Raw genomic sequence first — 26,241 nt, forward strand, 5'->3', positions numbered from 1 at the left:
TTCTCTCTAAGGAACTGTGGTTTTTTCTACTTTTTTTTCTTACCCTTATTTTTCCATTTTTCCATTCTTCATTTTCCATTTTAGTTTTATATTTTAAATCACTTTTATGTCTTATCCTTCACGTCTACCAAATCTGGAAAATGGGTGCCTATTTTTGAGCGCTTGAATCTCATCGAAATTATCTTGTTATTTCCTATTTATATATATTTTTAGGCGAATGAAGTTTTTAATCAGGTAATATAGCTCTTCAGTTTCTCGGGATTATTTCTTTAATAGGGTACTTGCATTTCTGGACGAAGAAGATCACAGATACCCACACACGTGACCTATGACGTCAGCTGCAGCTGATCGGTAAAAGCAAAAAGGCGTGCTAAAGTTGAGCAAGTTTCTCCACATAAGTTAGAATTCTGATTAAAGTGAAGTTAATAAAATACAGCGCATTATCGCACATAGAAAGTATAATTCTTTCTCGTCAACGTCTCTTGCTTAACTTAGATTTATTATGTATTGGAACCGTGGTATATTTTTATTTTGGGCACCTGGCAACTTCGATGCGCAATTAGTTTGTTTATGTTCTGCATTGCTTCGTGTCTGTCTATGCGTTAAGTAAGAAATATTCAGTGAAATAATTGAAATTTCTGTGTAAGAATATAGAACGTGTCACCCAATAGAAATGATATTTGACGTGCTTGGCGTACTCGAAATATAATGGAAAGAACAGTTGCTAACGTAAACAAATGCCACACTTCACACAATCAGCAGCCAATCAAGATCGAGGTATCCACACTACGTCACTTGGAGTTATCCCATTGATGGGATTAATAGTTTAGAAATTATAAGGATTTTAAGTACAATAAGTGCATTTTTGTACTGGTTTAATTACCGATTTATGTATCTGCGATTGCTATCTTAAAATCTTAACTGGTGAAGCATTTTTAACTGTATATTTACTTTACGCTGAAACAAATGAAATTATACACGAGTAAACAAAAGGAATGGTTGAAAAGTTTATACGGTTTTCATGTATAAAAATATTTTTAATACATTCCGACGTACGTTTTTTGCATTTCAATTTAGCTATTTGAACTTATAAGGTATATTTTTTCAGCGAAATTTCTTATACTGAATTGAACGGGACAAAACTGGAATCCGAAATGTACATGGAAGAGTAAGGGAGTTTTCGGATATCATTTATAATGACGCAAAAAAGCTTTTTTGTGAAAATACTTTAAAAATAAAAACTCCTTTTATCGTCATAGTTACTGGTTAATAGGGGATGACCAATTACATTAAAGTGATATAAAAATTTCCTAACTCTAACCAATCATTATTAAAGTCAGTAATAATAAAGAACGAATTAAAGCAATCAAATAAAATAATTAAAAAATTTAAAAAAATATGTTTCTAAAGTAGTCCAGTAATTTATAGCAAAAAAAGGGCGTTTCTTTGAAAAAATTTGTACTCAACATTTTTTCACGTAAAGCTTTGTTATGCTATTGTAAACAATGACTGAAAACTCTCTTTCACCCTTTTTATATTTTATTTTTTATGACCTTCGACCCATTGACTTGAACAGCCGACCCATTTTGAGTTTACGGCTACCAATGTTGAGCGCCTTAACCTTGTCATTTTGAGCTCACTCCAAATGACAAGGGAACTCCAGGATCAAGTATTGGGCGAAATTTTGATTTCGTGGGGGATTTTTTGATGGAATTAACCCGCCTTTGCGTTACATGGAGAGGAAAACCATGAAAACCTCCCACGGTTAGCTTGATGGCAGGGGACTCTAACCCATGATCCGTCTACCACTGAGGATATTTAACGTCAGCACTGTGGTCGTTTCGAGCCAGATCGTCTCGCTGGGATTCGAATCTGTTTTACCCTTTGTGTGAAGTGTGGCTCTCACCCCCATTTTATACGGGAATTGGGGGGAGGGGGTAAATTTGGAGGAGAATTGTATATCATTTACGTAAGCAAGTGAGGGATTGTTTCCGATGTATCCTTTTAAGCTGAATAGAACGAAATTAATTCCGAGACAATCAGATTATTTGTTTGGAAGTTATAAGAATTGAATGTACAAAAAAGAGTACAATTTTGTACTTGTACCTATTTCTGCATATCACATTACTACAGAAACAAGTGAGGCGTAGTTTCCCGTGTATTTTGTTTACGCCAAATCGAATAATAGTATACACGAGTCAATAGAATGAATAGATTAGATTTTACAAGAGTTTTTATGCGCACAAATATTTGTACTTATGTACGCGATTTGAACTTATGTACGCACCTTGCATTACTATCTAGGGACTATATAATGCATTGTTTATGATGTAATTTTTTCGCTGGATTGAATGAGATCAATTACGAAATATTCAGTTTAATAGTTTAGAAGTTATGATTATTTTATATACAAAAAGTACAATGTTATACTTCACTTATTTACACATCTTACATAGCTGTATAATCAAGTGAATTATTTTTCTTATGTATTTTTTCTCGCTTAATTGAAGGATATCATCGTTTAATTGAATAATATATTTGCCATTTTTGATGTTATTGGAATGATTGATATATTTGTTATTTTTGATGGTAATGATTCTTTTATTTTGCGAAAACAATTTTCTTCGGATTTTGTGGGGCAAAATCTGAAAATCCCCAGCGATTTTGAGAAAAGCATAACCATTACACTGCGGTTTTATTTTTATGAAACTACGGCACTGACCCTTATTTTATAGTCTACATATCTTCCACGTTAACTATTAACAGATAAATATTTACAATGGAATTAATATTTACGGCATCAAAGATCATTCGGAAACCTTCAAAATAAGGCTATTTTGTATTTATATTTCTGTGCATGTCTAATAAGTAGTAAGTAAAAAACAACAACATGTGTGGTGTATATTTGGGGTGATCTTAAAATTGACCTGAATCTTAAAGTTACAGGAAACTGCACTGCTTTCGTCAAAGCTAGACAAACAGAAATTTGCGTGAAAAAAAGGCCTTAAGTACAGCAGAAACAAAATCAATTTGATGCTCACACCTAAGTAGTTGAATAGAGCACAATAATCATAGAAAAGCTGTAAATTGATTTTAAAAATGTGATTTAGGCCTAATATGATCTGAAAGTAGCACCCTAAAAGTGTTTTAGAATTTACCTTGCTTTCTAAAATTTATTGAGAGGGAAAAAACTTACTCTCTGCTATCTGGGCAATGATATAATGTATTTCCCCCCCCCCCCTCATTTTTAGATTGAATTGAATAAAATCCCACCAGAAGTCCATCGCCAATAATAGCGCCAATATATCTAATAGTTAAAAATATCTAATTTTTATACACAAACAAAGCAAATACTGACTCACACAAGTTTATGCGTCAGTCATTAGTCATGCAATTGAAACATTTGTTGCAATGTATTTTTAAAGCACTCGTTTTGAAGCACACTTCATTCACTTCAACTCCCTAACTGTTTAAAAACTGCATAAAAACTATGTGTAAAAACTTGTTTTTTCATGCTTTTACATAAGGAATACTTCCCGAAAATGTCCTAAAAAAATGTCAAGTATCCAATTCTACCTGGCTCTTAACAAAATCTGGCTCTTAATAAATAACGTCTTACAAAAATTAATTCATGTATCGACTTAAATTAAAGTTTATTGATCTTTTGTAATGAACCGCCTTCAAGTTTCATCGGCAAATAAACTGGTTTTAGGCGGTTTAAATTTGGACTTTGTGTTTATTGACCTCGATAATAATTTGTCAGTGTACGAAAAATTGTTCTATCAAGCTTAAATATTGATATTTGATCCTGAATTAGAACAGATTTTTACAATAAGTCTAAAAACTATTCCAGTAATATCTATATTAAGGATGGTTATTGAAGAACACTATGTATGAGAATTACTTCTCTCTTTACAGTTTTACACGAAGATATTGGATATACTGGTGATTATGATGATCCTTTAGAAGATTCAGGCACTTTTTTACCATCCATCCTCTGAGAAAGATTTCAAAGGCCTGACTGGTCTTCACAACGACAGGATCGCCAAATTTCGCATAAACTAGTCTACACTAGCCCTGGTCAAGCCCACGTGGTCTCGCCAAGCACTTACCTTTGATGAGGAAATACCTTTATATACATAAATATATTTGTCTCATTGTTTTCATGTATTTTGAAGGAATGTCTGAAATTTGTATAGTTTTTTTATTTTTTATTTTTACCCTTTGTGGCCGGAGGTTTACTCTTAGCCATCAAAACTTTTTCTACCATTTAAATCATATGTCTGCCCTTAATAGGACGCTATACAGCTTTTCAGGGCAAATTTTGTTTCACTTTCATTGGTATTTTAAAACTTAAAGTTCAGGGAAAAGTGAGTAAATGTAAACCTAAAGAAAAGGAAATTTCATTCACCAAAATTGTTTTCCAAACATAAGGATGCAAACACATTATGTCAGAATTAGAATATTTAGTTTGAATTTTGACATTTTGAAAACATTTTTCAGTATTTGAAACTTTATCTTTGACTCTAGATTTATCTGAAGCTTAAAGTTTAAATTTCTTATGTTAGTGAAAGAAAACTCGTCTTTAAGGGTTTCTCACTCGATATTAAGTGAACATGCTTTGGAGATTCAAAATAATATTTAACAAATTATATTTAAGTGCGATAATTGTTTTTTCTTCTTAAATTTTTTCCTGACTTCATTATTCTACATATTATATTTATATCTATTTTATCCACTTATTATATTCTACATATTATATTCAAATGCATATTCCATTGGAATCAATATGTATATGAAGTTAATACGACTGCAGAGGGATTATAAAATGATTTCTAATCAAAATTTAATGAAAAGAAATTAATGAAAAATTAATAAACGCAAACCAGGAAGTTTTAAATTCTGAAGGAGAAAAAAAAACGGTTTAAAAACATTAAAATAATAACAAATTATGGTAGAATTACTCAAGATTACACAGTCCTGACGTAATTTGTTTGCAGTTTGATTTTTGAAAATATGTTTTTTTATTTCACTATGAAGAGATTCTCCCTTGTTATGGCGATATAGCTAAAAGATTTTGCTCGTTGAAACGTAAAATGTCTTGTATTAATATTCACAATAAGAAATATATTCCATCTAAATTTAAATTTTGCGTAAGTTACAAAACTCTATTGATTTTATGTACTTAATTGCCTAATATTTGACGTGTTTTGTATAATTAAGAAGGTGGTATTTATTATGATTATTGTTATACACATAAATTCTTTGTAAAACCCTATTTATAAGATTCTAAAACTAGTCAATTTCTTATTCTTAGTTGATTTTAATACAAAATACAAAATGTGATATGGATGTCAAAATTGTATAAGTCCTGATTTATGTATAACATGATTTTAACTGATTTAATTAAAACTCTAATTTTATGAATGTTAATTTCGGACTGAATTTGAAGGAGTAAGTTAGGAATCTATAAAAATATTGGCAATTAAAATATCAAATATCATGTAAAATATCAAAATGATATGTAGATGTCAAAATTGTATACCTTGTAATTAATGTATTGCATGATTTTAACTGAATTAACTAAAATTCTAATTTCAACAATATTAATTTAAGACTAAATTTGAAAGAATAAGTTAATTTATCAAAAATATTGGTAATTAACTGGTATGTAAAATATCAAAATAATTCGCAGATATGAAAATTGTATAAGTTGTGATCAATGTGTGTCCTGATTTTAACTGAAATATCTATAAGGCTAATTTCAATAATAACGAAAATTCTTTCAAATTTAGTCTAATTTCAATAAGACTAAATTTGAAAGAATTATTTAAGAAGCTCAATAAAATATTGATTATAATATAAGACATCAAAAATATATATAGGTGACAATATTGCTTAAGTATTGATTCATGAATAGCATAATTTTTGCTTAATTTTTAAGCGAATTTTATAAGCGGAATATAACGAATTTATTTATGACTGAATGTTTAAATATTTAGTTAATTCATTAAAATATACTTAACATGGAAATCTCAATGTTTGCATATTGAAAATATGAATGTTTTAATTAACACTAGCAGACAACAGGTTTTAATAATGAGCATTGTATATTTGCTTCACATTATATTTAAACATTGTTTTTAAATATAAAATTGAATACTCACTTCGCTAATTAAACCTCTTTCAATTGCAACACAATAACTGTTATAAACGATGAAGTAATTTTTATATCCAAATTTAATATTATTGTAATAAAAATAGCCTAAAGTTTCTTATAATCAAAGAAGTCTAAAATTTATAATTCGATTAAAGAGCCTAAATTATTTAACTGGTTGACTCGAATTTAGTACCACACATATAGACACCGATTTTACTAGGATAAGACTCAGATTTTATTTTAACTATTTTGAATAGTTGTTTTGTACTGTTTAAATATTGTTAAACTTTTATTTTATCCAAATAATATGAAATTTTATAGTTTGAAATCATTTTTACCTAAACAGTTGATATACTCTCATGTAATATTTTGATTTATAAATTGCAAAATTTGAATATTCAAATGCTGATAAATTTCTATCAACAATAAAAAGAAAGTAAATTTCTGTATTTCATTACTTTCGATTGTCACAAGCTTTTTAAAATTTGTAAATTCATTGAAATTTATAGTTATTTTAATAAATTTAAATCTATTGCTGTTGTCGAATAATCTACAAATGCTGTGATGTGCATATCGAATGTATCTTCCATTTCTCGTAAGAGCTTTAATATCTGAACTAAACTGAAAAAAGTATATAAAGATTGGTTAATTAAAATAAAACATCTGCCATCTTCAAAAAATCTTAAGAGACTGCGGTAAAAATATTTTTTTAGAAAACATTTTGTAAATTTGGATACTATATTGGAATTGATTTGTTTTCGAACTTCAAAATTAAGTTTCAAATCTAATTTGGACAGTTCTCAAAAATAGAGAGCGTAGCAGAAATCTAAAGTTTGGCACCAATAAAGTTAATAAAGAATAATTCATGATGAAATCTTTGGAGGGGATCTTAATTTTTTTTTTCAGTGAGAAGATCAATAAATTGAACAATTTTTCTGGAAAATTTGGGAAATTCAAAATATTAGGTAAGTTATAAATAACTTCGCTTATTGAAAATACGCTAAAAAGAAAAGCACTATAACTGATACATTAAGTTCATTAAATGCTAACGCAATTTATTAATGCATTTTTCGTACTTCTTTCTAATTTATTGTATGCGTTAGAAAGAAGCATACGATGAAACCTTAGAGCAAGCCTTCGAAGCTTTCATAAAGTGACTTATATCGTTCGACCTGTTACAAAAATTTCAATTTGGTGTAGTTATGGTTGGTTTATTTAAAAATCTGGTTCTTCGAAATAGGCCAGACTAATAGGAAAAATCATCATTCAGTGTATCCTAATTTGCCTGATATTTTTGACTTATTACAATAAGTTTACCGGTCTTTAGGCTTATTAATAAATTTTCGAAGAATTACTCTTCAAATTTAAATAGCTTCAGCTAATTTAAATAAACCTGTAATGAGACTATTTTTAATGAGCCCTCACTTCTCTTTCTGATAAAAATCAGGTTATTGAACAAGAAAAAAAATTTGTTTTATTTAATGATCAGTAACCTGATCAGAAAATAAAACTGTCTCGAATAAATTAGACTAATTGAAGAATAAATATATTTTCTAATCAGTCTAAAACAGGGGCTCAAAAACTATCTTCTGTGGAACCCTAAGGTTCCATGGAAAGATCACAGGGGTTCCGAGAGTTTGGACTTTTTTTTAACAAGGAATATTTTTTAAAGCATGGAATTATATTTCTGTAAAAAATTATCAATTTTTTTATATATTTCGGTTTGGAAATGATAGCACTTAAAACATATTTTATTGCCAGCAGCAACATATTGAATGAATTAGGAGAAGAACATGTACTTATAAAAAAAAAATTCTATTAGTATTTCTCATCAAAACTTGCAATTCAAAATAAAATAACCAATACCAGTTAGAGGGTTGTTTTCTTAAGCATATAAGGACCGTTTGAAAATAAAACCCAAACAAAAAGAATTTCAAGAAGCAAATTTATTTTCAGATTCTACATAGGTTTCTCTTTTTTTTTTCAATTCCCAAGTTTGTTTAAACACGTATCATACCTTACAACTAGATTTAGAATACCCTCTTCATACAAACTTTCCGCCTGCTCCGTTAACCAAGAGGTCACGGCCTTTTCATGGATTCGGCATCGTTGTAGTGATTGCTGCAAAAATGATGTTTGGTATATCGGAAAAGATGAAAATCCCTCAGCGCTAGATCTGGGCTGAAGGGAGGGGTGGTCCAAAACTTCCCAACTAAAGGAGCGCAATAAAGCTGGGATCTGAGCTGCGGATGAACGCGTCACCTTATAGTGTTCACAACAAAACGGCCCTTACTTAAAAAACAACACTCGTATATAGGATTATTTTTCTCAGATAACTCACCTCAACATTTATAACAATTCTTTTTCGGAGACCATAATTTATTTCTTTTCTTCTTAAAAATTTTATTTTTATAAGTTTGCATTTAATTCTATGTCATAAAAATTAGTTAGCTTTAAAATGTGAGAAGAGGTTTGCTAATTTAAGGTGTTTTTTTCTTTCTTTAAAAATAACTTTTTTTCTCTAATTTAACTTTCAACTCTATAAGTAAATCATTGATAGCATCGTCTTTAGTGCTCTCTGACTTCAACATGAGGTTGTATGTTAAAAAAGAACTCTCTAAATAGGAGCCTAACACAAATATTTTGAATACATTTTAATCTACTTATTTGTTTTGTTAAATATTTTGTTTTGATATTTTTTGTTGTTTCCTTATTTGACCTTTGGTGCAGATGTTTGCTCGGTCACCAGGAAATGGTCTCTCCTAAAGATTTTCTTTAACACAAAGTCTGTGGAAACAAATTCCTTGCCTTCCACAAATCGTCGTAAATAGAGGTGGTATATAGATGGTCTTTCTAAAAGGTTTCACTGTATATTCAAAGTAGCTATTAAATCTTTTATTGGAGTTCCGCCAAAAGATGTTGAGTCAGTTAGGGTTTCATAGCATAAAGTAATAGAGAACCGATAGCCTAAAGATGTATGGGATCGCTGCAATAAGCCCAAAAATGTCAAGATAATTAGAAAAAAAAAACACTGAACTTTTCTGAGTGAGCATTTCAAACGGACTGCGGTTATTCGCAAAGAATAGCTTATTGAATCAACCAACAACATAGTTAACATATCTTACTATGAAGCAGAAAATGTAAATGAATATACATAAGAATTAGAATATATTTTTTAAATCAAGTCCAAAATATATTGATATGAAACAGAATTTCATAGAGACGTTCTTAAGGTGAGTCACAAATGTACCTCAACAAATATTTGATGTTTATATGCACATGGTTGATCACGTGGACAAATTATTTTCCTAAACAAAAAAAATGCCCTGCACGCCTTTTACTACGTAAAATTTATATGATTGGCGATTGGGATAGTGTGAATTTTCATTGTGATCGAAAAATATAATGAATTATATATATATTGTCGTCGTTTTTACTACATCCACACTTGTGTGTTTTATGTTTTTTTTTGTGGAGATGTATGTGCTTGTACAATTATATATATTGTGAGTAAAAGAATATTATAGAGACTGGTGCTGATGAAAAGAAATACATCTTTGAAATAAAGTAGTTTTTAAAATAAAGATTTGTTTTTCCTTCATTTTATTTTTTCTTATACTCATTCTGTTTATCTCGTCGTTTACGTTTTGTGTTTATCTCATTTTTGCTTCGGTGCGTGTTGAAGCATGTTCCCCCCTTTTTATTCGATTTAGGATCTAGCTTCCAAAGAAGATGATGCCAGTAGCATATATTAAAATTACTACATCTCAATCATCGAAAAAAATACGCATTTATGGAGATGATATGCTTCTATATTTGAAACTGAAAACCGATAAATAAAAACGAAGCAACACTTACGTGAAAATAAATATGAAAATTGTTCAAATTTGAATATTTCTTAGCTTTCGAATGCGAAAAGTTTTGCTATATTTTGTCTGTATGAGAAAATAAGTTTGGCATGCTCCCAGAGAACGTCAACTGAATAACACGTCACTACCTTTTACCTGAATAATAAACTACATGGTGAACACGAATTAGCTAACTATGAGTTGCTCAAAAAATAATCGATTATTTAAGAAACAAATTTATATAATTTCTATTTTGCTTAGGAAACCAGTTTATTTATTCTTAACAAATTTCATTTATTTATTCTGACCAATTCAAAACCAAACTTCCGCAAGAGATGAAGTTAGAAACATTGTTTTCAGTAGAACTTAATGATCAATTGTTTCAACATTTAACAATTTTACATAATCTTGGTTCATAAAACGGAAACCTTTAAAATTTTAAAGCAGTAGCACTATTGCGGGAAACAATCGTTGTTATGAATCTGTGACAAGATTACAAATGAAGACGTTTAGAAGTATATTTTTAAGTTAAGATACGTAATTTAAAGAAAAGGAAAAATATTAAATTAAAAAAAGATGACAACATACCAGTTTTCTATCTTCAAAATTCTTAAAAATATGTGAGTTTCTTAATTTCGCGGGTATAAATGATTAAAGAAAGGATTTAAATCTTTTTACTTGAGATTGCAAGCAAGTTACTCGTGTTACGTATAATATGAAGTACTGCAGGAATGGGGTGCCTTCTTAATACTATTCTGTAATTTATTTTCTAAAATAATTTTTAAACACTTCTTTTAAAAGTCAAAAGGCATGAAAATATAGTTGTAGGTTTTAAAAAAATCTGAATATTCAGAATATATAAAGAATTTCATACCTTACAATTCAAAATATATGTTATCATTAGCAAATAAATTACTGAAAATTATTCAATTCATCTAAATTCAACATTTAATAACAATTATATTAAAAAACATGACACATTAAAGCAGCATTAGAGTAAAAAAAAACTTGTATGAAAGTCAGCTTTTGACGGAAAAAAGTATAATTTTTTTTAGAAAAAATGCGTTTCTTTGTCCAAAATAAGTATAGTCCGTCATGGTTACAGTTGATTGTCATGCTGTGATACCACAATAGGCATTACGTATATTTCCTAGCTTTTAAAATTTCTTTGATTTCTTAAATTTATTCTTTTTATCATTCTTAATCGAATTTTAATTGAATCAAACCAATTATTTATTTTTTTTAACTTTTTATAAAAAGATAATCTGAATATTTTATTTTTTTCTTAACAATAAAATGTAACGGCTACCTTTTTATTTTAATACAAATGTAAAACTCAATTATTCACTATCACGACTGAGTCAAAAATAAAATTTATTTATAACTCTTTATTCTTCATTTCTTACCACTATGTTTCGGTTACATGGTTATACTAATTTTCACAGTCTTTTTGGCGATTAGCTTTCGCCAAATTATTTTCAAATTTAATATTGTGTAAGGAGAAATGGCTTTATTTTTGGCTATGTTATCTTTCGATAAATCGCCGACCATGGACCTCTTTCCTTGCTCCTAACTGCCCGTTGGGAATAATTCACTTACTTTTAATTTGGAATTCTTGGAGATTGGATTGAGGGGCTTCGGCCTCTCAGCCCCTTCTTGATGTTAAGAGAATGATTCTCTTGATCTCTTTGAGGGACTTTTTTTGTTTACATCATTATTTCTAAGTATGATCTTATTCTCTAAAGATGAAATCAATTTCATTTCCAATGGATCTGTTTATTTTTCTAGGATAAATATCCCGTTTTCATAGCAAAATTTAGATGTATATCAAAAATAGGCTTAAATTCTACAAAGAAACTACAGCCACTATTCAGTCAAGAATTTTCACTAAACTGCTATGAAATATGCATATTTAAGAGATTTATTTGAAATATTGTTAAAGTATTTCAAAGAAAGGAAATCTGACCAGTTGTTCAAAAGTAAGAGAAGTAATCCGTTTTATTATGGATCTTGATTTGTATTTGATGGCATCCACACGCTTTTCAACTGTGTTCAAGAGTAATAGTAAAAAGTGCGCATACGTTGCTATGACGACCGCTGCTGTTTTTCTTTTTATTTTCACTAGCAGGCATTTTTCAATGTATTTACATAACAATAATTTAAAGTATTTTTATATTCTTTTTTATTATTAACGTACAATTACTGACTTGAAGGGTATTTTAATGTAAATAGGAATACTGAAGAAGGAAAAATATTTTGTGAGGTTTTGAAACACGTACAAAGGCAGGATATCAAAATCAATCCGGCGACAAACATCAGTTTTCTCAACCCATGATTTGAAATGTTGTGACGTTTAACGGAGTCAATCCAGAAAGAAAAAGCATTTGACCAATAGGTAACCAGTTATCCCAATAAGGCGATCACAATTTTTTTGCTGATTTTGTTTTTGCTTTCCTTTATATACTTTTTTAATTTCATTTTATTATAATTTTTTTCTTATTGTTAGTTGTACCATTTCGCGTTGTTTGAGTAGGGATTAAATAGCGTTTGTGAGAAAAAATTGCCTTTTTTGCTATATGTAAAGTTATTGCCAGCTATTCTAGTTTTAGTACTTTTCAAAGCTAAGATCTTATAAGTGATAGTGGTAACCTTTTATTCCTTTTCTTGTGGATGATAGTGCGGATACTGATATCTTGCAAAGAATTCATGTGCAAATTACGGTAAAAGCTACTGGCACTCAGGGTGCTGGTACTTTTTAAAGTAAAATCCGTTTTTTCCGGAGCATCTTACAGAATTAAAAAAAAATTTGATTTACCGTAATTTTTATAATAATAATTACCGTACAGTAATAATTATAGTAATAATTAACCGAATTTTACAGTAATAATTAACTGAATCACTCTAAATAAATTTTATTGTAAAATTTAATTTTGCGATGAAAATGGATTTTACGGATGATGCATCCAAATTACCGGTATTTTATGCCCTAATTTGACTTACAATGTAGTAGCATGAGCATCTATTACATTAATTTATAATATTTTAACTCTCCATTCATCTTGAAGTAAGTGCAGCTTCCATTGAATCTGAACGCATGTAATCATGTAATCTTGATTTACTATTTAGAAAAAGTGTTATTATTCTAATAAAATATATTTAGCAAGATTTATTTTTAATTTTGAATCGCTACAAAGTATTCGACAAATTCAGAGACCAAATTTAATGGTTAGCCGGATGTAGTATTTATATCGAAAGATGGTGGTTGTCAGTGTTTTGATTAATGTTCCCACTGAAGAGCATTATCAGCATTATCCCCATTAAAGCATCATTATTCGTTTTTCTCAGGTGATCATTCATATTTCAATTCAAATAATTCATATTTTAGAGTTTCATAAGTGAAATTAGCAATTTTTTTTTCTCTAAAATTTAATGTCAGAAATTTACAGCACATGATTGAAAATTTGAACAACTTCATTCACAATATATATTACTAGTGGGCTGTGCCCCCTGCTCGCTAACGCTCGCCAACCCCCGAAAATTGCTACGCAATCTTATATGGTTTGCTTTGCAAATCAAGCTCGCTTCGCTCGCTACTAACTTATGTACATTGCAAATGCACGAAATTCTAAGAATTCAAAACAATCATTCAAATCCATATAACTACTTTTTTTAAAAAAAAATTACATCTTTTTAGTAAGTACTAAGTCATTAAAATAAATTTGAATTCAAATAAATGACAATTTCTGGATCAAATGAATTTATGATATAAATCAAAAATCGTCAAATAAATTCGTAATATATATAATTTCGAGAAAAAAAGCGCTTTCGACAAAATACTATAAAATAGAGATCTATCGACAAAGACTACTCACTTCTGCCTAGCTTAATAGTATGAGATTGCCGCAGCTGAATTGCTCGCTCTGGTTATTTCAGTTTCCGTTTTTAAAAGCGCTATATATTGAGCTACCTCAACTAGATTTGGCATTGTAATAAATAGAAATTTATTATAGTTTTTTTTCTCCAATACTTTTAAAGATAGATTATTTTTCTGTAGATGGCACCACTACGGTAAAGTTTAAATTCAATCATAATAATCATATTTTTTTTAAGTAATTTTGAATTAGTCGTTTAAAATGGGATTTTTGGGGTGAAATCTGGGTAACTAAATTCATTAATATTTATTGAGGATAGTAGTATAATTTCTATGGGGTATTCATTTGTATTTATGACGGTTTTTCTCAGGGATCTTTTTTTTTTTGGTTTTGACGTTCGCCGGATGCGGGAAGACTCTGGACGTGGTAAACAGGTCAGTCTAGTTTCTTTCGCCTTATTGAAGGGAGGATAAAAGAGAAGCGATGAATGTGGCTAAGCGCAGTAGTAATCAGCAGTAAGCAGTTAACCAGAGCAGTATCCTGGGGATACGGAGTTTGTCCGCTGAAGAGTGGTTCGTGACAGTACCTCGGAGATGGTGGATCGTAACCTTAGAGAAAGCTAAACTGCAATCTCTAGCGGGAAGGACTACCGAGATTAGCCGAAAGCCGATATCCTCGAGACGATGGGCCAAGTCCGAAGGAATCTATGCTGGACGTCCGGTGTTCCCCTTCTACATGCCTAAGCCGATTGAAGTTAGAATAGCTGGAGAAATTTCGAGATCCTAGCCGAGGAGTTTGTCCATGAGTTCATCTACCATTCCGGTGGGCGGTTCCAGAGAGCAAACAGTAAATTCTTTAGGGTACTTATAAAACTTTAAATTTTATTTCGTTAACATTTTAGAGGAATCATTTACCGAAAATTCTGAACTGTTATGTTGTGTTTTTTTTTTGTAGGAGAACAATCAGCATTTAAGTGTAATTTATAGATATCATAAACCAAGTCTGGGTTTTTAGAAATGTTAAATGAAGTTTTTATTTTATAAATGTCTTTTTTTTGAACTGTAGAAGTTGAAGGTTATGCTTGAGTGTTTTAAGGTTGCATTTTTGTTTTAATTAATGTATAAATGTTTATTCCCATGTTGGCATTTGGAAATGTGTGAAATTATGTTTTTGAAGATTTAGAGGTGCAATAAAAATGAGTTTTAAATGTTGAAAGTTTTCTGTAATTCATTAGATATTTGTCTACTAAATAACCTGGGTAACCGTTACTAAATTTAAATTTTGAGATCATAGCCAAAGGGGTAACGGTAAAATTGGTGCCGTGACCAGGATAGGCAAATTTAATAGAAAGGGCACAAATTGGAGCCGCAATCTTTTGCATTTCCAAATGCTGACATTTGACTTTTTATGTGTTTTAAGTTGTATCATATTTGAGTGTATTTATGTATTCCCAGTTTTGAGATAGACGTAAACAAGTTCGGATATATTCAATTAATAGTGTATTTGTGATATTTGAGTTATAATCGAATATGTGTCCTAACGATAAACCTTCACCACAGGAGGGTCAAACAGGTGTGTTTATGCCAGGCAATTTTTCCCTTTTAACGTTGCAAGTACTCCGGCACTGTTAACATATGGTAGGGAATTAACTTTATCGCTGGAATTTCTTAGGAACCATGAACCTTTCTCTTATGCGAGTGCTGAGGACTTTGCCACAGATTTACTTGTTAAATTGCATAGTACTTATGCATCAGCGAGGGAAAATCTAGAAAATTCTGCGGAAAGTAGAAAAGCTCGTAGAGACAAAAACATCAAACAATATAGTTTCCAAGTAGGGGATGAGGTATACTGGTTCAATCCTGTTTTAAAGAAAAACCAGTGCAAGAAATGTTCTAAATTTAATGAGGGCCCTTTCAGGGTGATTGAAGTCATATCTCCGGTCACTTTGAAAATCCAACATACAAAAAATTTTGGCTATACTAGGGTTGTTCATGTGGAGAATATGGCAAAGGCGGAGCAAAGATTGGAAATTTTGCGATTCAGAGATAGTGGGTTCGGTGACCAAATCAGTGGCAGTGTAGATAGGGAAAGAGTAGAGACGCCTGCTCTAGGAAATCTATTGTATGAGACAGGTAAATTCGTGCCTTTCCCGCAACCTCGTTATAACTTAAGACAACGGGTAAATGAACGGGTCGTAAGAAATTAGAATTTGTAAGAGGGGGGTGTAACTAAATTTTTCTTGTTTTAAATTGGGTTGTAAATGTTTTGGGGTGGAGTGTCAAATGTTCTCCAAATATGGAGGAGGAGTTTATGTCTGGCGGTGTATATATTTGGTTACATAAGCCGGAATGTAGTAGGTCGGTGGAGACTGTTTTTATTTTTCAGGTGGACCACTGTCCTTTTATGTACATAAGTGTGAAGTGGAGGTCTCCACTGGCAATTGTAATGATATATGTAATCTATCAAAACTGGGTTTGTCCCACTTTTGTTTTTTTTAATGTTATTGTGAAAATGTTTAGATGTTTAAAATTTGGTAAAAGGTGAAGATTGATAAGGTTGCTGTATAATATTTTCCTGACCCCCTGTGGGCCGCTTCAAAATGTATTGCTAAGTGTAAAACTGAGTTATAATGTTTTTTAAAGTTAAGTGTAGTTTAAACTTCTTTGGCGCATATTTGATTCCTCTTTTCTGTTTCCTTGCAAGATGCATATTGTTAGGGTCAGATTTGATTTTAGTGATAAAGATCTAAGAGTAGGTTTAAAGCCGCGTGGTGCTTTTAGAGATTTTGAACTTTAAGTAGGAATGCCAAAGGTTTGAGATCATAGCAAAAGGGGTAACGGTACAGCATGTGACATTTTTAGCGGCAGTCATTGGTCGATTTTTTAGCGTTGCCATTCTTTTTTTTTGTCGACGTGTAAGAGAAATATATATATGGATTTGTCACGTTAAAATAAGAAATAATTTAGTGAACAGAGTGCTTTCCATTCCTTGAGGCAGGAATGAAACCAAAGTTTGACATAATAGTTTATCCTAAAATATCTCATATAACAAAACAAGTATATATGCTCACATAATACAACTTTTATTAATTTGATAAAATTTTAAAACCAACAATGCAATTCAAGTTTACAAAATTAGGAGGTTTACAAAATTATAGTTGATAGTACTTATGTTCTATTATACAGTAAATATAACTTTCCATGCATAATCCAATTATACATCTTTATTTTTTTGACAATATTTTAAGATTAGGAATTTATTGAGTTCTACTAAACTGGAAAGAACTAACTGGAATTTATTAATTAAATCAATTAATAAATTATTGATTGTTAATCCAGAAACTTAAACCTTTTAGTGGATAGAAACTTTAGTAAAACTGTCCGAAAAGTTTTATTTTGAAAATAAAATTCAATAATTCTGTTTTAAACAAATTTAATACTTTTGGAAATAAAAAGTATTCACTAACTTTCGTTTTCAAAAAGGAATTACATTATTCTGTAGCAATATTGTACCTAATAATTCGAATATAATAGCTAAAGAGAGAAGTGGTAGGACGAACTGAGTAATATTTGAATGAATTACAATAACAAGAGTATACTTAAGTAACATCTTTTCCTATTGAAATTACCTATTATTCTCTTTTCAATGGTATTTCATTTTACGAAATGTATATTGCAGAAAGATCTATCCTTTCTTGCATAAAAAAATTCCAACTGCTTTATTGAAATAGGAACTCATTGTAGATCTTGATGGGAGTTGAGAGATCCTAAATGTGAAATCCGTAAATTTTAATTACTGAAATCTTCTAGTAATAACGGGAAGAACTTTTTTTTCACATTTTATTGGAATTTTATATTTTGAATCACTCATCTGTTCTTGTAACATTAAAACATATGGAAGAATTTAAAATGTTCTTTAGGGTCATCAAAGCCTTTTTGCATCACTAAGTTGTTCTTAGAAGATCAAAATATATGGAAGAATATGAAATGTTTTTTAGGGTCATCAAAGTCTTTTTGCATCACCCATTTGTTTTCAGAAGATCAAAATATATGGAAGAATTTGAAATGTTCTTTAGGGTCATCAAAGTCTTTTTGTATCACTCACTTGTTCTTAGAAGATCAAAAAAATTTAGAAGAATATGAAATGTTCTTTAGGGTCATCAAAGTCTCTTTGCATCACTAACTTGTTCTTAGAAGATCAAAATATATGGAAGAATTTGAAATGTTCTTTAGGGTCATCAAAGTCTCTCTGCATCATTCATTTATTTTCAGAAGATCAAAATATGTGGAAGAATTTGAAATGTTCTTTAGGGTCATTGAAGTCCTTTTGCATCACTCACTTGTTCTTAGAAGATCAAAAAATTTAGAAGAATATGAAATGTTCTTTAGGGTCGTCAAATTCTCTTTGCATCACTCATTTGTTTTCAGATGATCAAAATATATGGAAGAATTTGAAATGTTCTTTAGGGTCNCTAAATATAACATATAGGTTTCTAAATCTTACAATAATGTGTTTTAAAAATATATATGAGCTTCTCTGTACAAATTTTCAAATAACAACTTCTTATAAACATAATTATACTTTCTTTTACATATGAAACTATTTGTAAAAGGAAAAGCTCTGCATGCATAATGCTCATTTTTATAAAGTCTCATTCTTTTCTATTATTAACGTAATAAATAAATAAGAAATTTACATTCAACATAAAACTTTTCATGGTAAACTTATTAGTGCTCTCTAGCGCTTTGTAGGGGTTTCTAAATATGTAGTATATGCTCAAAAATTCTATTAGAAACAGAATTAATTAATTAGAAACATATATTTTATAAAAAAAAGTTTTTTTGTTAACCCATCAGCGCACACTGTTCCTTTTAAGAGACGTATGCAAATATGCATATGCTCAAGAATTCTATTATGAACAGAATAAATTAATTGGAAACATAAATTCCATAAAAAAAACTTTTCATGATTAACTCATTAGAACAATCTGTCTCTTTTTAGGGACAGTTCTAAATATACATATGCCCAAGAATACTGTTGTTAAGAAAGTTAGGAACAAGTTATAAAAACGTTCTTGCAAAATAAACTGTTCATAATGTAAAAAAAAATTATTTTTGTGCAAACAAAGAATAGAAATACTAAACATTCATTCATCATAACATTTCAAGTTTTTTTTAAAATGATGCATATTTTTAAATTGAACATACATTTAGTTTAAATGCAATTCTATTAAAAAATTAAGCTTTAAATGTTTTCAAGCAAAATAAAAAATACATCAAATAACTGTATAAATATAAACAAAAGTAAAATTTTTATTTATGTTGTATTATGCTATTTTTTGTGTGGATTGCTATAATCCTAATATTTCATGAATATATTTTAGCAACATAATAGATAAAATGAAAATATACTTTTAATGTGAAGATAAAAAATAAAAAATAAACTATTTTTTTAAATATTGGGTTATTCTATTTATAAAAAAGAAACAACCATATGTATTGAAAAGTATGACAACAATGCAATAAATTGTTGACGTTTTGTAATTTTTTTAAGAAATATTGTCTTAAAAATAAATATTTAATAATATTTTAAAAATTTTTTATAAAGATTTCAAAATATTTTTTTAATGTATTCTTGAAAATATATCGTTTCAAGTAAAAATTATTTCATACTCAAATTTCTGCATTGAAAAAAAATTAAAGGTTTATTTTTCATTGTTCAACGTAAAGTAAAACATGTTCTACGTAATGCATTACAAACAATGCAATAGAGGACCAAAAAATTTATATTTAAATAATAAAAATGAACCAAAAATAATTAAATAAAAATTAACCAAAAAAACTTATAATAACGGGATAAGCAAGCATTATTTACATTTCATTGTCATTTGCTATTTACAGTTAAAAGAAGTTTTCTATATTAAAATTTTATTTTTATAAAATTTTGTTCTTATAAAATTCAATTTCTATAAATAATCTGAAATTATTTTGTTTTGTTAAACGTATATAAATTATTATACCGCAAAATCTTACGCACATTTATTTCCCTTGAGTGGATATCAAGTCTTTATTTATTGTCCTGGAAGCTCTGATTAACTCAAAAATAGTCATTTCTCACAAATATGAATGCATTCATATCAGAAAATTATATATTAGTGATGTAAGAAGCACTATTATGAAAAGAATAACCATGCTGTTTAAATTAATTTGGTATATATTTATGTTAACGTCCACATAAGTTTTTAGGAAATAAAAAGTTCAATACTTTTGGAATCGAATTGGAAATTTTATATTGAAATAATTGTAACAAGTAAATGCCAAAGAGGGAGTAAAAGTCCTGTTTTTTAAAATTAAACTTAATGATTCATACAACCAGTTTTTTTTAAAAAATCGGATTAAAGAATTCTCAAATAATAATTTAGCTAAACTGTCTTTCTAAAAGTATTAATTTTCTGTTATCGGTTATTATATCTGAAACTAGGCTTCCTTTAAAGAAGAAAAGGATTTAGTAGTGATTTTGAAAGCAAATATGCGCGACTAAGTTTTCAAAGTTACCTTGAATTATTTTCTTGGTAATTTTAACTGACTTATTTTCAACCATTGCAGAAATAAAATTTTCAACTTTCTGTGGTTCCAAAGTGGAGTACTCGTTTAAATAAGTGCATACTTCCTTTACAAGTTTAGAATCATTTCCCCTCATAATAGCCTTGTAAATCTTCGAATGAATGTCAAAAAGATCTCCACCATTTCCTGCCATTTCCATGATCTTTTGCAAATTATCCGTGATATTTAAAGCTCGAGCTCGTGCATCTAACAACGATTCGGAACCAATCAATGCAGAATTGTATTTTTCGTTTGTCACTTTCCGTACAAAGAGATCCAGTAAGAGCAAGGCGCCATTTACATCCATTTGTGTTAGAGGTTTAATGTTTTTCAATTCCAAATTTTCTTTCATTTTATTCGAATTTAACAAAGGTCTTAAATTACTGTTTTCAAGCATGCCCGTAAGAGTGAATTCAGGAGCAGGGTTTTTAGAATTCGATTCAATCGAGCGGCGGAAATTGCCACAGCGATTCTTCTTTTTCAGTAGATTTAACATCTCTCCCTTTGCTAATTGACACGCCTTAGCATCATTTTCTTTAGCAGACTTTCCATTTTTCAATATTTGATTTTTTTCAAATGTCAGCAAATCATCAATAACTTCTTTTCTATTATGCATAACTGCGAGATCAAGAGGTGTATTTTGTTTCTTCGTTTTTTCATAAACTTTTGCCCCCTTAGCCAGCAACTCTTTGACAATTTCTTTCAAGCCAGCAGCAGCAGCTAAGTGCAGAGGTGTCTGATTATCAACATCTTTGGCATCAACATTAACCTTTGATACCACATTTTCATGAAAGTTTAACAGATACTGTACCCAAGCAGTTTGCTTAAAAAATACGGCAAAATGCAAAGGAGTCCAATGTTTCTCGCCTGCTGCATCATTAAGCTTAGATGCTTTTTCATCAAACATTATAGAAGATATTAATTGTTCCACTTTGTTTCCTTTCATAGCATCGTAATGAACAGCTAACATTTGTTGGTTATCCTTTGCATAGATATCAAATCTTTTGTCTTTAGTAGATAAATCAGTTACCTCTTCCCATCTATCGAGTATGGTTGCATAATGTACGACTGCTAATCCATTGTTATCCTTTGCATTCAAATTTGTTTTCCCATTTTCTATTAGTGTAAGGAAAAGATCTTTATTGTAATTTTCATCAGTTATAGCATAGTGCAAAGGAGTGAGACCGGCTATGTCTTTTAAATTTGGGTCAATTTTCGAGTTTCTCAACAGGTCTTCTACAATTTCTTCGGCATGGTAACGCACGGCCAGATGCAGTGGAGTCACTTTATATTCCTGTCCTTGTAAATTAACATTTGCTCCACGGTTAATTAGCCATCGCGCAAAAGCGGTTCTTTTATTTTCCGCAGCTAGGTGAAGAGGGGTGAAGCCAAATTTATCTGGTTTATTAATGAGAGAACGGTCTTTCTGTAATATCTTACCTAGCATAACAGATCGTCCAGCTATAGCTGCCGCATGAATAACGGTTCGTTTACCCTCAAACTCTGCCTTAACATTCGCTCCCAATCTAATGAGTCTATCCATGTTACTTGAAACCTGAGACTCGCTGAGTGAGTTTTTAAAAGCTAAATTATACAAATCCCTGTGGACGTCTCTAAATTTTACTTCTGAGCCAGGGAGGATATATGCCAATTCTGCATCACCATTATCAAATTTTCGGAAAACTAATCTATTCATATTGCTCGATTTCCTGAATACAATTTCTGGATTGGCTATATCCACTATTTCCTGTGGTGAAGTCCAATCACTAACTTTAGAATACTTACCATCTTTTTCGAATTGCATCGCGTAACTCACCTTTGTGCCTCTTTTCCAGTCTAAAAAGTTAGAACTACTGCGTTGATACCCAGTTTTAGAGTTGAAATCAATATCAATGTTTTTATCAAGAGTGGTTTCGAGTACTGGTAATGAAAGTGCTGCAATCTTTTGTTTTAGTTGACTAAGTTGGGTGATGTATGTTCCAATATTTTCGAACAATTCTTCGCCAAGATCTTGCTTGCTTTTGCTTCTTTTTGCGTCGTTTAACATCTGAGTAACTTGGTCGATTATACCTGGCTTTCTCGAGGAACCATTAACTATTAATTTGAAATGATTGAAATCAAAAATAAGACGATTGAAATAGTCGTTGAACTTTTCCAAATCACCCTTTTGGTAAACATATTCCGACATGTAACGTAGTTGCTGAGTGAGAGTAATAACAGTTGATGCGTAGGTTGTAACTCCAATGTTGAGTCCGGGAAGGGCAATGTTTGGTTTGATGGTATTCTTCTTGTTAATCACTGCAAAAATGGCCTTATGCAGACTACCTTGAAGTCCGATGTAATTGTAAAGAGATGAATCTGAATTTGTTGCTACTTCTTGCTGGATGATATAAACATAACGCTCAGGAGTCGCTAACCTTTTGTTCTCTTCCCCAAATGAAATGGATTCGATCGCAGTTTTTATTTCGGAAACTGGATTGCTGGCATCTACATCCCCGATTTTATTCAATACCCTCTGAAAGCTATCGCCCATTTCCTTTCTAACATCTTCTATTTTGTCGAGAGTTTGTCCCACTTTTTTATTCACTTCCTTCAAAATTTCAGTTTGTTCTGCAATTTTTCTATCTGTTTCTTCTTGTCTAGCTTTCATTTTTGCGTCTAACTCTTTAAAAGGGAGATCAGCACATTCTCTCTCAATGTTCTCGTCTGTTACTAAAGCCTTGGCAATCAGTACATTAACTAATAGAGCGGAGGAGACCACGATTAGCAGTGGCATGCTAAACAAGGCAAAGACTCCTAATGCAACGCCTGCTAAACCAACTGCCGTGTCCAGATAATTCTTACCTTTTTCAATTTTTTTGCAATTCTTCCCTTGCTCTTCTAGGCTCATCTCCCTCGTCATACGCATCAACGCTTTACCCGTCTCCGAATAATTTTCATCAGAACCCAAAGTCATGGTTGATAATTATGAAAAACTGTATCCTTACTTGAGTGTTTAGATACCAATAGATACTTACCTTATGCAGGAAAGAAATAGAGGATTTATAAGTATGTGACTGAATTTTATTTTAGTCCATATATTTATACTTAACTACTCTACTGTTTAAATTCCTGAAGAAACACCTGTGGTTTGATATGTTATACATATGAATTGGAATAATAAGAATAAGACACCAGCTGGTCTTGACATTTAGTTTTAAAATGACAGGGAACAGATCTATGATTTTATTTAACATTCTGGTAACTGTGCATTCCATTCATCTTAGTTTTGCACGACATATTATCAAATTTTATTAAACTAGGCAATACTTCCTCTTCGGAAAAATAATTTCAAATAGACCTAATAAGGAAAAAATAATATTTTTGACAAAAACATTTTTTGTTTTAGATCAGATCAAAAAAAAAAATTTTCTCCATTTATTATTTCTATTATTTATTTTTTTTTTTGAAAAATGTAATTTTTAAAATTTTATTCTTTTTATATATTTTTTTTCCGGTTCATTACATCTGCTAGATTTTTTCTGAAAGTAAACAAAATTTCTGTTTGCGATAAATTTTGTTTGTATCCGGTAGAAAACAATTTAAATTTAACTTATAATTTAAGATAACTCACTTATTCGGTTTTAAACATTCCGAATAGTCTAAATGTGGTAGAAATAGAAATATGGATTGATAAGAATTTTTTTTTGGATATAAATATGTATATAACTCTTTCTGCAAAGAGCGCCAGTTCAGTTTTAAATATTCCAATAGTCGGGAAATGCTAGAAATGTACTGAATTATGGTTATACCACAGGAACTAAAAAAAATACGACATTCAACTTGCAACTAAATGAGCGCAATTGGGTACTTGCACTTCAAGAAGAAGATCTCCCATTCCCACACATGTGATCTATGACGTCAGCGCTAACTAATCTTTATCGGCAAAATGGAGTATTAAAGTTGAGCTAAGTTGCTCTAATGTTATTAATGATAATTAAAAATTAATAAAGAATGTTAATTAATGATAAGTTAGAGACGTATCGCACTTAGTTGAAATATATAATTCTTTCTCGTCTACATCTTTTACCTAACTTAGATTTATTACTTGTTTATGTCTTTCATTGTAACCGTGATGTATTTTAATTTTGTGTACCTGGAAGCTTCGATGCATAATTAGTTTGTTTATGTTACACATGGTTTCGTGCCTGTCTTTGTGTCAAGTCTCTTTGAAAATATATAGTGAGGCAGAATTTAAATCTTTTGGAAAGAATTTAGAATGTGCCCCATTGGAGAATTGATACATAACGGGCTTGGTTTGCTCGAAATAGAGTGGAAAGAACAGTTGTTAACGTAAGCGAATGCCACGCTTCAACAAACAATCAGATTCGAGATACCCATACTACGGCACTTACAGGTCCCATTAAAAACAAAATACGAACCCCAATTTTTGATTTTTAAATTCAGATCTCATTGAAAATAGAATTTTCTCATTGATTCAACAAAAGCCATTGTTACCAATTGTAAGATAGACAATTTAGTTTTGTGAACTATTTTAAAGCTAACATCATTGATGTTTACGAGCTTATAATCAAAAATTTTTTTTATTGCGTGTTCTGTAATGCTAAATTAGTTTTTGACTGAATTATTCGATTATTTTTTGACTGACTTATTGTTATTATAATTTCATGATTTATCAACGCAATCGTGCTAGTTTAGACGGACTACCAATATCAACCATCAAATTAGTATATCTAAAGTTATCTGATATCACGTGCTTATAGCTCATTTTCAAGCATTCATGCTAAAACAACAATTTTTTCTTCCCACTGTTAGTGTGATACCTGCAAATGACGTAGTCTGGGTATCTCGATCCTGATTGGTTGTTGAAACGTGACATTTGTTTACATTAGTGCATTTTGTTTACATTCTTTAAATTATATTTCTAGTAAGCAAAGACCGTCGCTTAAGGGACACATTCTATACTCTTTCACAAAGATTTCATTTCATTCAAAAAACATAAATGTATCATAGTTAAAATAAAAAACATAAAGAAATAATAAATCTAAATGAAGAAAAATACGTAGGAGAGAGGGAATTATATTTCAATAAATTCGTTGAGCGATACGGAGTTGTATAAGTGGAGAAACTTATCTCAACTTATTACATCTGCTATCTACTCAACTTACACGACATCTTGATTATAAGCGATCAGCTGAGTGCCGTAATGGCTCAGGGGATAAAGCATTTGCCCTCCAATGAGGTGAACTGAGTTCATATCCCTCGATACGAATTCCGCCCCCGACTCGCACCAACCACAGTGCTGACGAAGAAATATCTGCAGTGGTAAACGAATCATGGGTTAAAATCCCCTTGCTATCAGGCTAATCGCTCGAGTTTTTCATGGTTTTCCTCTCCATGTAAAGAAAATGCGTGTTAGTTTCATCAAAAAGCCCCCCACGAAGGTAAATTTCTCCCAATACTTGATCCATGAGTTCCCATGTCTTCTAGATTGGGTTCAAAATTTCAAGGCAATGGAGTTGAACGTTATCGTGAGGTCAGTCGGCTTTTCAACGACGGCTATAAAAGGATCAGCTGGTGCTGAGGTCATAGGTCATTTGTCTGTATATCCGTGGTCGTCTTCTTCTCGAGCTGGAAGTACCTAAATTTGGATCAGGTGTTCTTTGCGAAATTAATAGAAAAAAATAAGAGTTGACAGCAATGCTTTCACTTGTTTTTACCGAGAAAAGAGTCTCAAAATTGGAATATATATATATATA

The 26,241-nt window shown here is 30.5% G+C and overlaps 2 protein-coding genes across 2 annotated transcripts in view; one reads left to right on the forward strand and one right to left on the reverse strand.

Annotated features, from left to right (window-relative positions):
- LOC107453651 (dual specificity tyrosine-phosphorylation-regulated kinase 4) overlaps positions 1-17,089 on the forward strand; it is a 52,747-nt gene extending 35,658 nt beyond the window's left edge. The window contains exon 12 of the mRNA XM_071181097.1: positions 3,919-17,089. Coding sequence (XP_071037198.1) covers positions 3,919-4,001 — 83 coding nt within the window. The 3' untranslated portion in view covers positions 4,002-17,089. The remainder of the gene's footprint in view (positions 1-3,918) is intronic.
- Positions 17,090-20,384: 3,295 nt separating this feature from the next.
- LOC107440044 (alpha-latrocrustotoxin-Lt1a-like) lies at positions 20,385-23,438 on the reverse strand. The gene has a single exon (XM_016052821.3). It carries the CDS (start codon positions 23,436-23,438, stop codon positions 20,385-20,387), a length of 3,054 nt encoding a protein of 1,017 aa, XP_015908307.2.
- Positions 23,439-26,241: the final 2,803 nt, after the last annotated feature.

Source organism: Parasteatoda tepidariorum, chromosome 5, assembly GCF_043381705.1.
Source record: "Parasteatoda tepidariorum isolate YZ-2023 chromosome 5, CAS_Ptep_4.0, whole genome shotgun sequence".
Taxonomy (NCBI): Eukaryota; Metazoa; Arthropoda; class Arachnida; order Araneae; family Theridiidae; genus Parasteatoda; species Parasteatoda tepidariorum.